We start from the raw sequence: 15,176 nt of genomic DNA on the forward strand, positions 1-15,176 counted from the left end.
CAAAAATAAAAGTGCACTGGCTTTTTATATTCCCTGAGTCACTTCAGCTGGAGGGGTGGGGCTTGCAACAATGCGGGAGATGCGACAACAATGCTCACCACCTCTTTGCACTTTTGTGATTGGAAGCAGCAATCAGCAGTCAGAGCACAGATCCCTGATATTTGGAGGACAAGACACTTTTTGCCCACCCTTGCCCCCACAAGCAGTGTGTAAGCTGCTCCAGGAACGCATGCACACCTGCCTGCCACAGGGGTTCGGGAGTGTGAAATGGGTAACTACTACTGTGCTAAGATAAGAGGTGGAATGACTCAAAGTAACTGCAGTTTACCATGTTAACCACTATTTATTGTCCAAGCAAGCCTTTCCTGGAAGTTGCAAGGCTTTGATAGACTCCAAGACTACAGAGTTCCAAAACAATTGCATCAGACAGATTCTGCCAGTGCAGTTATTGTCTACAAAGGGAGAAGGAGTCCTAGTGATTCCTACTCCAGTATCTTCCAGAATCTTCTCCCAAGAAGCATCTCATTCTTGCAATGGAGAAATTCATTTAAAAAGGCCACCATGCTCTACATGGAAATTTGTGCAGGGCACTTCCCTTGGAAGTATAATGCAAGACTAGAAATTTGATTTCTGTAAATCGCAGGTTAAATTAGCTTGACATCCACTAACAGGTAAAGCATTTTGCTTGCAGTATGCAAACAGACAACTGGTAGAACACAAATCTGTAACTATAGCCTACACAACTGCCACCAACTGTAACCTCTGTTAACACAGGATTAAAGGATCATGGTTTAGAAAATTTTACTCTGTTCTTCTGCATAATGACATTTGGAATCATATAGGGGAGGCTTAATAATAAATATTTAGATATATTAAAGTGCTGATTGCTCTAAACAGGCAAATAAAAGGAGGAGTAGGCTCCTCATGAGTAGTTGGCACTGGGAAGAAAGAAGCAGACAGGATAACTTGGAGAGAGAATAAGGGGGTGAAATAACTCTTGCACCAACAGACAGGAGAATACATACTTTGGAACAGGTGAAGACAAGTGGATAAGGAAGGAGTGGGAAGTATCTGTGTAATGTTCTAGTTCAATGACAGAGAAGGGCAGGGATACTGATTGAATATTTACGTCACAATGAGACTTAACCAATATTGATGCAGATAAAATAACTTACCTAGACATATTTTTAACAGTGATACCAGAAAAAATTATAGAGGATACTAGAAATCAATTTCTGGATCATTTTTTGACTGTTAACCTGACTTGGTGATCCTAGTAAAAGATAGCAACATTGATGGGGGAGAGTGGCACTTCTGTTAAGAAGTACAGTGCAGCAATGTGAGGAGTCACCTAACAGAAAGAAATCAACAAAAACAACAAAAATGCCTACATTCCACTGAACTGCAAATAGTATTAAAGATAACTTTTGACAGTCTTTGCCTTGTAAATAATTCGCAATTTTGTCACCCATTTTTGCATGTTATCATTAATTAGGTATTGTGGGTTGAATGTCTGTGTTCCCCCAAAATTCATATGGTAAAATCTTAACCCCCTATGGTTTTTGGACATGGGGATTTGGGAAGGAAATTAGGGTTATATGGGGTCAGAAGGGTGGGTCCCTAATGATGGGATTAGTGCCCTTATAAGAAAAGACACCACAGAGCACCTACTCTCTCTCTTTCTCTCTTCCCCAACCTCCCTGCCGCCCTCTTCCCCAACCCTCCCTCCCCCAGCCCCGTGCACATACAAAGAAGGGTCACAGGAGCACATAGACAGATGGTAGTAGTCTACAAGCCAAGAGAAGAGGCCCCAGAATCAGATCTACCCTGCCCAAACTATGATCTTGAAATTCTAGCCTCCATAACTGTGAAAAGTCAATTTCTGTTGTTAAAGCCACCCAGATTGTCTTGGCAGCCTGAGCTGACTAATTCAATTGGTATCTAAGATTGCCTGTGATTAAAACACTGAAGGAAAAATAAGAAAATTTTCTCTTGCTTTTAAAAAGAAAATATTCTGCTCCGCCCACATTTTAATGCTAGGGTTGGTTCTTTATCTTCCCACATATTCTCTAAGGACTATTCATCCCGCTCCCTTTCTGAATGTTTGTGCTAAAAGAAAGTCTTCACTTCTTGAGTTTCCCCCAACTTAAGCCAATGCAAATGAAAGGGTAAGGAAAGAGTACCCAAGATCCTTTCTTTTGGATATTTCTCTTATTTGGAGTTTTGCAGATTCTCTTAGCTGACTGATATTTTAAAAATTAAGTATGCCGGCCGGGCGCAGTGGCTCAAGCCTGTAATCCCAGCACTTTGGGAGGCCGAGACGGGTGGATCACGAGGTCAGCAGATCGAGACCCTCCTGGCTAACCCGGTGAAACCCTGTCTCTACTAAAAAAAATACAAAAAACTAGCCAGGCGAGGTGGCGGGCGCCTGTAGTCCCAGCTACTTGGGAGGCTGAGGCAGGAGAATGGCCTAAACTCGGGAGATGGAGCTTGCAGTGAGCGGAGATCCGGCCACTGCACTCCAGCCTGGGCGACAGAGCGAGACTCCGTCTCAAAAAAAAAAAAAAAAAAAAAATTAAGTATGCCAGTGAATTTATTAATACATTATGCACACACATACACACATACCCTCTTCCTTCCTGTTTCCTGGGCCCTAAGCCTCTCATAGTGACACTTGACAAGTGTGGTTATCTCAAAGTCACTTCATGCTGGGAAAGCTTCCGCCTTTCTAGAAAAGGGTCAAGTGTCTTTGAGACTAAATTCCAGTCCATGGCTAACCAATGAGTTAGTACCAATACCTAGGACTAGAATTAATAGTTGATTATGATACTGCTGATTGAAATACTAAAATAAATAAAATTATCTGAAAAATTAGATAATGAAACAAAACTTACAATAATAAAAATAACAATGTTCATTAGCTTAAGTAATATGATTATCGAGAATGTCATGATAGCAGGAAAAGTATGTATTTTCAAAAATCATTTCCAAATATTAAATTTTTTTCATTCTCTCCTTTATCAACTTATAAGAGTAACACATGTACAATAGGAAAGGTGAGAAATTTCAAAAGGCCAGAAGAATACAGAGAGAAATTAAAAATACTTGGAATCTTACTTCTCAGAAACATACCTTACAAAGTATTTGGAATTACAGTTCATTTTTTTTCCTGTGCGAATAAATAAATAAACTTTTAAAAATTCAACACAAGAGATCACATTAAAGATTTTCTCTAAACCAGTGCTCTTTCAACCAGAGGCAATTTTGTCCCTTTCATCCTGGAGATATTCACAAATATCCAGAAACACTTTTGGTTGTCACATCTTGGGGTGAGAGGGCTGCCTCTGGCATCTAGTGAGTAGAAGCCAGGGGTGCTGCTATATATCCTGTTCCAATAACTAAGAATTGTCTGGCCCAAAATGTCTACCATGTTGGGATAGAGATATCCTGCACCAATCCATCACAGAACCAAAAACTTACTAACTCCTGTCTACTCCATACTGCAAACAATTACTGAGTGCCTGCCGTGGGTCTGTATATACAAAGATAAATATACTTCAGTCCCATCTCTGTTGAGTGTGGGTGATGGACAAGTACATAAACCTAAATAAGTAAACTTTTAACTCACATCTCTTTTGAGACAAGGAGTCCTTTGAGTGTCTTAAGTCACTCAGTGCCTAAAACTTCCATTTAAGGGTTTACAAAAAGAACCTACATTAGTCCTAGCCTGAAAAAGAGAGACACCTGAAGATGGCAAGCCCCTAAACCATCCTATTCTTGGATCCACTCGACTCTCATCCTGCCACTCCCACGGCTGGCCTTCTACTCTCCACTCTCAGTTGTAGGGTCACACGGGAGGAGATTAAGTCAACATAATAATATATTTACAAATCACATAATTTCTATAAAATTTGAGTTGTTTTTTGCCTTGATTCCTAGAATTTAAAAAAGTAAGTAACAACAGCAAAACTTGTGATTTGTTTAGAAAATGTGTCACAATGAAGAAATAGCAGTGGCTGACACTTCTGACAGATTCCCAATCAGGAGTCACAGGTTGCGCTGTTTTACCTCTATCACCTTATTCAATCCTCCCAACCTGAAAAGATGGCATGGCTGGCCCCAAATCTCAGCAAGGACACCAAGGTCTGGAGATGGGGGCGGCCTGCTCAGTACATGCAGTCTATCAGTGGTGGAACCAAGAGATTCCTGCCATCGGGCCTGCAGCTGTGGAGCCAGCTGCTTCTGGATCTACCTTACTGCCCAGGTGAGCACGCTGCAGGGTGACTTTCAGGCCATGCCCACCACACCTGCCATCTCCTCTTCACCAACTTACTTTCAACAGGTGAACACCCGTGGGGGTCTTCAATGGATTGCTCCCCCGCCCCCGCAATTTCTCCAACCTATTAATCTTATTAATCTTCTTTCTTCATTGTCCTTTTCTTCAGCTTAGGCTGAAATTGACTTTTTTTTTTTTTTTTGGTCTTGCAAATGCTCCACATCCCCTTATTTCTCTGTCTTTTCTTTGTGATCATTTGGCAAATATGGCAGTTGGGAAGAGCCTCACTACCTGCTCTTCCTGGGTGTGCTCAGGCAGTCACGAAGGCAGAACACGCCCACCAATGGTTCCTGCTCACCCAGCTCAGAGAGGTCCAGCACTCGCAGCCACCCTACACTCTTGGTTTGGTTTACCTGATTTTCCACGCACCCTGCGGACTGTTTCATTTTTAATTTTTTTAGATGGGGTCTCACCCTGTTGCCTAGGCTGGAGTTTAATGGCACAACTGTGGCTCACTGCAGCCTCAACCTCCCGGCTCTAGTGATCTTCCCATCTCAACCTCCTGAGTAGCTGGGACTATAGGTGTGTGCCACCATGCCTGGCTAATTGTTTTTGTACGGATGAGAGTCTCACTACGTTGCCCAGGCTGGTCTCAAACTCTTGGCTTCACGTGATCTTCCTGCCTTGGCCTCCTGAAGTGGTGGGATTATGGGGATGAACTACTGCCCGGCTATCTGTGAACCATTTCAAACTTCCACTTCCTTCAATATTCGCACACAGGTTTCCCCAGTTGCCATACCTCCCCCAAGCCCTCCCCACAGAGGATGTGGCCTCATGCTTTACAGAGAAAATAGAACCACCGAAGTGAGATACCCCACTAATTCAAAGTTTACAGAAGCCATTCCTCCTCCCACCCAAGGTTAATCCCATCTCTTGAGCTGTCTCAGAAATCTTATGACCTCAGTGGCCCTTCTGTCTTGGGTAAGTTCAACCTCTCCTCACCAGGATCTTTCCCATTGACACTGGAGCACTTTTAAGTGCCCTCACTTACAAAACACACACACACATACACGAAGCACATAAATCCACACCTGCCTCCAGTCCTCACCCTCTCTCCCCTGAGCTTCTCAGTCACTTCCATACCTCCCACCTACCCCACCGTCAATCACTCAATCTGACCCATTACTCCACTACAGCTTTCACTAGTGTCCCCAAAGACCTCAGTGTTATTCAATCCAACCCGATGTGTTTTCAGTCCCACGTGAGCCCTCAGCATTGTCTAGTACTGAGAACTCTTTTTCCTCTACCTTTTTCTCTGGGTACTTGGGAAACAGTGGCCTTTGCCTCTCCTCCTGCCTTTCCAGTCAAACTCTTCCCCCTTTGGCCAAGCCTTTGAGTGTTGGTCTCTCAGGTCTTCGGTCTAGGCCTTTCTGGAACACCCTTTTGCTAAGCAATCACATCCAGATGCACGAGTTCAACTGCCACCTCTGTGCACACTATCTGCAAATGTTAATCTCCAGCTCAAACCTCACTTCGGAGGTTCTGACCCGTATCCTTGCTACTTGACATTTCCTCTTGGCTTTCTCAAAGGCCTCTTAAAATGGTACATATTAAGACGTAACTCAATACTCTCATCCCTTCTGCTGTCTCCAAATCCCAAACCTAATCCTTTGCAAGCTTCCTTATCTTGGTAAAAAGCACCCCTATCTATTCGTTATCCAAGTCATCCTTAATACTTCCAGTCTCACACTCCCAATATCCAAGTCCTGTTGATGCTTACCTCTGAAATACATATTGAATGTACCCTCTTCATCTTTTCTATACCACTGCTCAAGTCTGAGCATCATTACCTCCATCCTAGGACACTTCAGTGGGTTTCTAGCTGATCAATGTGTATCTCTGTTCTGCCCATTCCCTGATCATTTACTCTCCCTGCTTTAAACCTGTGGATGCCTCACCACTGTATTCAGAACAAAGGCCAGATTCCTGTCTCGGTTCAACTTGAGACTTGCTTTCCTCACAGCCACCCAGTCTCTCCCCACATCCAGTATTCCAGGCCTGGGATTCTACTGTTCACCTTGACAGGCCATGCGTGCTGCTCTCCGTGTTAGGCATTTTCTCCCCTCCCCAGGCCTCATCACTATCTGCTCATCCTTTGTATCTTAGATCAGATATCACTTCCTCCAGCAATTTCATCTCAGTTCCTCAATTATACTAAATACCTTTGGAATAAATAGGCTCTTAAGAGCCTCCTATGCAATCTTCGTTATAGCACTGCCACAGGTGCAGGTTGATGTCTTTCAATACAGTCATTCGATTAATCTATCTGCCCCACTAGAATGTAAGATTCAGTCAAGACAGGTTCGATACCTGGTTTGGGTAAGCAATGTACCCTAATGCCTAACACAGTATTTACTAAGAGGTAGACTGTCTATAAACGTTTATTAAATAAATGAATGAATGAGATCCCATACTTGTGCTCTTAACCACAATGCAAATAGAGATCTATGTTTTTGAGTTAAATTATAGGAAAATGACTTTTTAAATCTCACTTCTAAAGACTAGGATTTTCCAAAGCTTGTCCACTAAAAAATCATTCACTTCTGTATTTCTTTCCTTTGACCTCACTACAGTTTGGTTGACTGTCTGAAATTCAGTGTTGAACACAGGGTACTTGCTCCATAAAATGTATGTTGAAAGGCTGAGCAAAAGCCTCGAGTAAAAGGATCCTTTAGTAGATTCATTATTTTATAATGTACATCCATTGAATCAAAGTTTAAACATGAATGTCTTCTCAAGAGCATTAGTAAGGGATAACTACTTTTGTTTTTAGGTCACCTTGGGAGTAGGCAAGATTCTGAATTGTGTTTGGAATATAAGTGCTCAGATGACTGCTTTAAGAATAATCTGTGGAAGGGGAACATCACACACCGGGGCCTATCATGGGGGAGGGGGAGGGGGGAGGGATTGCATTGGGAGTTATACCTGATGTAAATGACGAGTTGATGGGTGCTGACGAGTTGATGGGTGCAGCACACCAACATGGTACAAGTATACATATGTAACAAACCTGCACGTTGTGCACATGTATCCTAGAACTTAAAGTATAATAATAATAAAAAAAGAATAATCTGCATAAAAATGCTAAAAGAACATTAATGTTGATATACAGCACTAGTTCTCTGAAGCAAAGTGAAAACACGTTGATGATTCATTACCCTTCGATGCAAATACACATCTTTCATTTGAGTCTGTGTTCATGCCATGGTCACAAATGGATGTGGTGGGGAACTGCCCTATATATCTCTTTTCTTCTCAAACTGGCATGTAAGAAGGTGTTTCTCAAGTAGCGTTAACTAACATTGGAGACTCTAGCCTCTGCTGCCAAACAGGACATTAGCCAACATGCTGGCTTCCATGGTGAATGAGAAGTACAGGTGTTGGTGCCAGTAGCCAGCCATGAGCTGTGTGGGCCTATGAAGATTATCTACACTCTCTGCACTACAGTTTCTCCACAGTGAAAAGAAAAGAAAAAGAAAGGGGAAAATAGGGAGGGGACAAGGAAGAAAAAGAGGAAGATGAGGAGTGGAAGAAAAAAATATAACTCATCTTGGAGAGCTGTGGGAATAAGCACCATGAAGCCTAGCACAGAAGAGGTCTGCCCTGCCTTCACCACGTCTTCTTTCCATCCTTAAGTGGTTTATTAGAAGAGTAACTTTTGTACCTAAAGACCATGGAATTTTGCTTCCAAATAACCAAACTATTTTTTCCAGTTCAACTCTCCACAATCTATTTCCCTGTGCATTTACTTCACGTCTCCCCAGAAGACTTACTAAGGGTCTTAATAAGCCCTCAGGCCACCTGCTGGTGGACAATAGTTCTAGCTGACAACCACCACTATAGCTTATAAGCCTTGCATCCTTCTTTTCCTTCCTTTCTCCATTTTTCTGATCAGTGCTTGGAAAAGAAGAGAGCAAAAACAATAGTGGCTTTGCAGCTTTACTATTAAAGTACAGTTTCAGAAAAGTAACTTTGCACCAGATCATATACAAAGGGAACCCCATCAGGCTAACAGCAGACCGTTCAGCAGAAACCTTATGAGCCAACAGGGACAGGGCACCTACTTTCAGCACTCTTAAGTAAAAGATATTTCAACCAAGAATTTCATATCTCACCAAACTAAGCTTCAAAGGCAAAGAAGAAACAAATTTTTTTCCATATAAGCAACTGCTAAGGAATTTGTTACCTCTAGACCAGCCTTACAAAAGATCTTTAAGGAAGGTGTGTTAGTCTGTTTTCACGTGGCTGATAAGGACATATCTGAGACTGGGCAATTTACAAAAGAAAGAAGCTTATTGGACTTACAGTTCCATATGGCTGGGGAGGCCTCATAATCATGGTGGAAGGCAAAGAGGAGCAAGTCACCTCTTACATGGATGGCAGCAGGCAAAGACAGTTTGTGCAGGGAAGCTCGCATTTTTAAAACCATCAGATCTCGTGAAACTCACTTACTATCATGAGAACAGCATGGGAAAGACCTGCCCCCCATGACTCAATCACCTCCCACTGGGTCCCTCCCACAACATGTGGGAATTCAAGATGAGATGTGGGTAGGGACACAGCCAAACTACATCAGAAGCCTCCACATGGAAATTAAAGAACAACATCTTCTACCACAAAAACACACTTATGTACATAGCCCATAGACCCTAAAAAGCAACCACACAATAGGAACTACAAAGCAACCGGCTAACAACTTCACAATAGGATCAAAATCTCATATATTAATATTAACCCTGAATGCAAACAGTCTAAAACTCTCCACTTAAAAGGCATGGAGTGGCAAATTGGATAAAGAAACACAATAATTCCATCTGCTGTCTTCAAGAGGCCTATCTGACACATAATGATACACACAGAATCAAAGTAAAGGGGTGGAGAAAGATCTACCATGCAAGCAGAAAACAAAAATAATATAAGAATAGCAGAGGTTGCTATTCCCATATTAGATAAAACAGACTTTAAACCAACAACAGTTAAAAAAAAAAAAAAAAGATAAGAATAGCAGAGGTTGCTATTCCCATATTAGATAAAACAGACTTTAAACCAACAACAGTTAAAAAAAAAAAAAGTGGATGGCAAAGTAGGGTATTACATAATGATAAAGAGTTCAACTCAACAAGAAGACTTAGCTATCCTAAACACATATGCACCCAACACTGGGGCACCCAGATTCATAAAACAACTACTTATAGACCTACAGAAAGACTTACACCATCCCACAATAATACTGGAGGACTTTAACATGCCACTGACAGCGTTAGACAGATCATCAAGGCAGAAAACTAACAAGTGTGAAAACTGGACTTGAATTTCACACTTGACCAAGTAGACCTAATAGGCATCTACAGAATACTCCACTAATCAAAACAGAATATGCATTACTCTCATTTGCCCACGGAACACATTCCAAGATAAACTACATGATTGGCCATAAAGCAAGTCTCAATAAATTTTAAAAAATACAGTAATCACACCAAACGTACTTGCACACCACGAGGGAATTAAAATAGAAATCAATACCAAGATCTCCCCAAACCACACATTACATGGAAATTAGAAAACTTGCTCCTGAATAACTTTTAGGTAAATGACAAAACTAAGGCAGAAGTAATAAAAAGTCTTTGAAATAAATGAAAACAGAGACACAACATACCCAAACCGCTGGGATGCAGCACAAGCACTGTGAAGAGAAAAGTTTATGACACTAACCACCTACCTCAAAAAGTTGACAATATCTCAAACTAACAATCTAACATCACATCTAGAGGAACTAGAAAAACAAGAATAAACTGACCCCAAAACTAGCAGAAGAAAAGAGTTGATTAAAATCAGAGCAGAACTGAACAAAATTTAGATCCAAACATACATACAAAGAATCAACAAAACCAAAAGTTAGTTATTTGAACAAACAAGATTGATAGACAGTTAGCTAAATTAACAAAGAAACAGAAAATCCAAATAAGCACAATCAGAATTGACATATGACACTACAACCAATCCCACAGACATGCAAAAAATCCTCAGAGACTATTATGAACATCTCTATGCACACAATCTAGAAAATCTAGAGGAAATTAACACATTCCTGGAAACACACAACCTCCCCAGATTGAATCAGGAAGAAATTGAAACCTTGAACAGACCAATATCTAGTCCCAAAATTGAACTGGAAATAAAAATCTTACCAACCAAAAAAAGCCCTGGAGCAGATGGATTCACAGCCAAATTCTACCAGATGTACAAAGAAGAGCTAGTACCAATCCTACAGAAGCAATTCCAAAAAACTGAGGAGGAGGGACTGACTCCTCCCTAACTGATTCTACACAGCCAGCATCACTCTGATACCAAAATCTGGCAAAGACACAATGAAAAAAAAGGTTTCAGGCCAACATCCTTGATAAATATAGACATAAAAATCCTCAGTAAAATACTAGCAAACTGAATCCAGCAATATATCAAAAAGTTAATTCACCAGGATCAAGTAGGCTTCATTCCTGGGATGCAAGGTTGGTTCAACAAATGCAAATCAATAAATGTGATTCACAGCATAAACAGAATTAAAAACAAAAATCATGTGATCACCTCAATAAATGCAGAAAAAGTGTTTGATAAAATCCAACATCCTTTCATGTTAAAAACCTTCAACAGACTAGTCATCAAAGGAAAATACCTCAAAATAATAAAAGCCATCTGTGACAAACCCACAGCCAACATCTGAATGGGCGAAAGCTGGAAGCTGGAAGCTGGAAGCATTCCCCTTGAGAACTGGAACAAGACAAAGATGCCCACTCTCACCGCTCCTATTTAACATAGTACTGGAAGTCCTAGCCAGAGCAATCAGGCAAGAGAAAGAAATAAAAGGCATTCAGATAGGAAAACAAGAAGTCAAATGATCTCTCTTTGCTGACAAAATGATTCTACACCTAGAAAACCCTAAAGACTCTACCAAAAGCCTCCCAGAATGGGTAAACAACTTCAATATAATTTCAGGATACAAAATCCAACGTACAAAAATCAGTACCATTTGTACACATCAATAATATTCAAGCTGAGAGTCAAATAATTTCCAATAGCTACAATAAAAATAAAATACCTAAGAGTACCTAGGAGGTGAAAGATCTCTACAAAGAACTACAAAACACTGCTGAAGGAACTCATACATGACATAAACAAATGGAAAAACATTCCATGTTCATGGATTGGAAAAATTAGTATCATTAAAACGGCCATACTTCCCCACGCAATTTACAGATTCAACGCTATCCCTATCAGACTACTGATGTCATTTTTCACAGAATTAAAAATATCATTCTGAAATGTATTTGGAGCCAAAAAGAGCCCAAATAGAACACTCTTAAGCAAAAAGAACAAAGCTGGAGGCATCACACTACCCAACTTCAAACTATACTATAAGGCAACCGTAATCAAAATAGCATTGGCTGGGCATGGTGGCTCACATCTGTCATCCCAGCACTTTGGGAGGTCAAGGCAGGTGGATTACTTAAGGTCAGGAGTTCAAGACCAGCCTGGCCAACATGATGTAACCCCTTCTCTACTAAACATTAGCTGGTGCAGTGGTGGGCACCTGTAATTCCAGCTACTAGGGATGCTGAGGTGGGAGAATTGCTTGAACCCATGAGGTGGAGGCTGCAGTGAGCCAAGATCACGCCACTGTGCTCCAGCCTGGGCAACAGAGTAAGACTTCATCTCAAAAAAATAAATAAATAAAAATAAAATAAAAAAATATAAAATGATAAGAAAAACCTCAAACAGCATGGTACTGGTACAAAAACGCACACACACAGAACAACGGAATAGAATAAAGAACCCAAACATAAAGCTGTACAACTCCAGCCATGTGATCTTCAACAAAGTCAACAGAAACAAGCAATGAGGAAAAGACTTTATTCAATAAGGCTAGGATAGCTGACTAGCCATATGCAGAATGAAACCAGACCACTACATTTCACCATATGCAAAAATTAACTCAAGATGGATTAAAGATTTAAATGTAAAACGTCAGCATGGTGGTTCACACATGTCATTCCAGCACTTAGGGAGGCAGAGGTCGGGGGGCATAGCTTGAGCCCAGGAGTTTGAGACTTGCCTGGGCAACGTACTAAGACCCCATTCTCCAAACAAAAGAAAGAAAAAAAGACAAAATAGAAAAGAATCCTAGAAGAAGACCTAGGAAACACCATTTTCTGAATATTGGCCTGGAATTTGACTAAAAAGCAATTGCAACAAAAACAAAATCTGTCAAATTGGACCTAATTAAACTAAGGAGCTTCTGCACAGCAAAAGAAATTATCAATAGAGTAAACAGACAACCTATAGAATGGGAGAAAATATTCTCATACTGTGCTTCCAATAAGGGTTTAATGTCCAGAATCTATAAGGGACTTAAACAAATCAACAAGCAAAAACCAAACAACCCCATTAAAAAGTAGGCAAAATGCATGAACAGACATTCCTCAATAGAAAACATACAAGTGCCCATAAACAGTGGATTGGATAAAGAATATCTGGCACATATATACCATGGAATACTATGCAGCCATAAAAAATGACATCATATCTTTTGCAGCAACATAGATGCAGCTGGAGGCCACTAACTTAAGTGAATTAACACCGGAACAGAAAATCAAATACCGCATGACTTGGTTATAAGTGGGAGCTAAATATCACATACTCATGGGCATAAAGGGGGCAACAATAGACACGGGAAACTAATACAGGGAGGAGAGAGGAAAGGGGGCAAAGGTTGAAAAACTGTTGGGTGTTATGCTCACTACTTGGGTGATGGGATTATTCACACCCCAAACCTCAGCACCATGTAATATATCCGTATAACAAACCTGTACATGTAACCCTTGAATTGAAAATAAAAGCTGAAATTATTTTGGAAAAGGAAAGTAACTGCACACAAAGCTCAACTTGCAATTGCATAGAGCACACCTATGCAATTCTCTCATGTTCTTTGTTACACAAAATACAAATTTTTAACTGATCAGGATGTGAGCTAGCAAAATGCTATCGCAAAACATAGGTGAGAGTTCAGGAAGGTAGTAAATACAGGATGTTGAGTATTATAAGTAAGAAATTACCCACAACACTCATGCCACTCAATTTGGCATAATAAGAGACCAAACTTTTAAAAAAAATTATAAAGTGACATAGTGACAATGTGACACGGGAGGGCACGGTCAAAAGATGGTTACAAAGTTAATTATCTGTATCCCTTTCCTCTGGATAAAGAACTTGCATAATCTAACTTCTCACCAAATCCTGTTCTCCCCTCATATTTTCCCACATTATGTCAGAGAAATGCTTTAGGATCATATGCAATCCTGGCTGATTTAGCTTTAGCCTTTTCCTTTAAATAGAAACTGGAAAAACTAGTTACATTCACCATTCTGCAAAGCAATTAACCTTGTAGACTTTATAATGATAAAAATATTAATAAATTCACTGTGTAATTTTTATAATTTAAGAGCAAACTTCCATAGTCTTTATGAATGGTTATACCCTCTATTATTAGAGGGTGCACAAGAATTTCTAAAGTATATAACTTAGGGCAACTCAATAAAATCAATGTCTAATATTTTCCAAAATGCAAATATAATCTGACGCCAGTGTGCTCCACTGTGTTCTCATATTTGCTACTTGAATAAAATGCAGTAGCTACATGGGCTGCTGCTGTGAAGTGTGTGACTTCTGGTTTTTAATGGAATTTTTTTCTTCTTATCTTAGGGAAATAGCATGGGTCTGAAATGAGTTCTGGAGAGAGGGAGACAAAGCAAACGGGGGGGATTTTTTTTTCCTCCCAGCTCATAATGGGAAACATAGGGTAAGAAGCAAAGTTTGTTGTAGAATGTGTATTGATCTGCTCTTAATGTGCTACATATTGAAGAATTCTGGACATGCGATATCAGCACAGTTTGTGATCCTGTTTCTCTCTGGCCTCAGGTCTCTGGGGAAATAGATGTGAGATGTGCTGGTGGCAGCTGCCGCCAGGTCAGTGCTAGGCTGCAACCGCCTGCGATGTTGACGCATGGACACCTTCTCAGCCTGAGAGAGGCACATCCTGCAGAACTCCTTTTGCTAGTATTCCACACTGTGTCTTCAGTGTATGCTAGTCAACAGAACACAGAGTCCAAGTTAATTTGGGGTTGCCAGTTCAGAAGGATCCTGACTAAAATTCTGCCGACTATGGAGTAATGAGATGCTGCTGAGATCATGACAGTCAGCATGAACGTCTTCATTCAAGAATAAGGCAGCACACCGGGCACGGTGGCTCACGCCTGTAATCCCAGAACTTTCGGAGACTGTGGTGGACGGATCACCTGAGGTCAGGAGTTCGAGACCAGCCTCCCAACATGGTGAAACCCTGTCTCCACTAAAAATACAAAACCTAGCTGGGCACGATGGCGCGTGCCTGTAATCCCAGCTACTCGGGATGCTGAGGCAGGAGAATCGCTTGAACTTGGGAGGCGGAGCTTGCAGTAAGCTGAGATCGTGCCATTGTACTCCAGCCTGGGTGTCGCAGCAAGACTCTGTCACAGAAAAAAAAAAAAAAAAAAAAGAATAGGGCAGCAAGCTTGATTTGCTTTCCTTGATAGGACAGATTCAGTGGATGAATTCGGCCCTTTCTTCAAAATGTCGGCAGTGGATTGGACGTGTTCTGTGACTGTGGTGCAGACAATGACTGTGGCCCTGTGTGGAGCCACCACCTTCCTATATTTGCAGGGCTGTCTGAGGAGGTGGTGCCTGTGCTAAGGGAAGGTTTCCTCCTGGGAGTGGTGAGTTGTGTTCCTGGACCCTGGCATCGTAAGGG

At 41.0% G+C, this 15,176-nt stretch overlaps 1 protein-coding gene across 1 annotated transcript in view; it reads right to left on the reverse strand.

Moving 5' to 3' along the window:
- The window catches only part of L3MBTL4 (L3MBTL histone methyl-lysine binding protein 4), a 417,980-nt gene that overhangs the window by 82,181 nt on the left and 320,623 nt on the right, over positions 1-15,176 (reverse strand). Inside the window, exon 17 of the mRNA XM_023228495.2 lies at positions 9,993-10,019. Coding sequence (XP_023084263.1) covers positions 9,993-10,019 — 27 coding nt within the window. The remainder of the gene's footprint in view (positions 1-9,992; positions 10,020-15,176) is intronic.

Source organism: Piliocolobus tephrosceles, chromosome 18 (genome assembly GCF_002776525.5).
Source record: "Piliocolobus tephrosceles isolate RC106 chromosome 18, ASM277652v3, whole genome shotgun sequence".
Lineage (NCBI taxonomy): Eukaryota > Metazoa > Chordata > Mammalia > Primates > Cercopithecidae > Piliocolobus > Piliocolobus tephrosceles.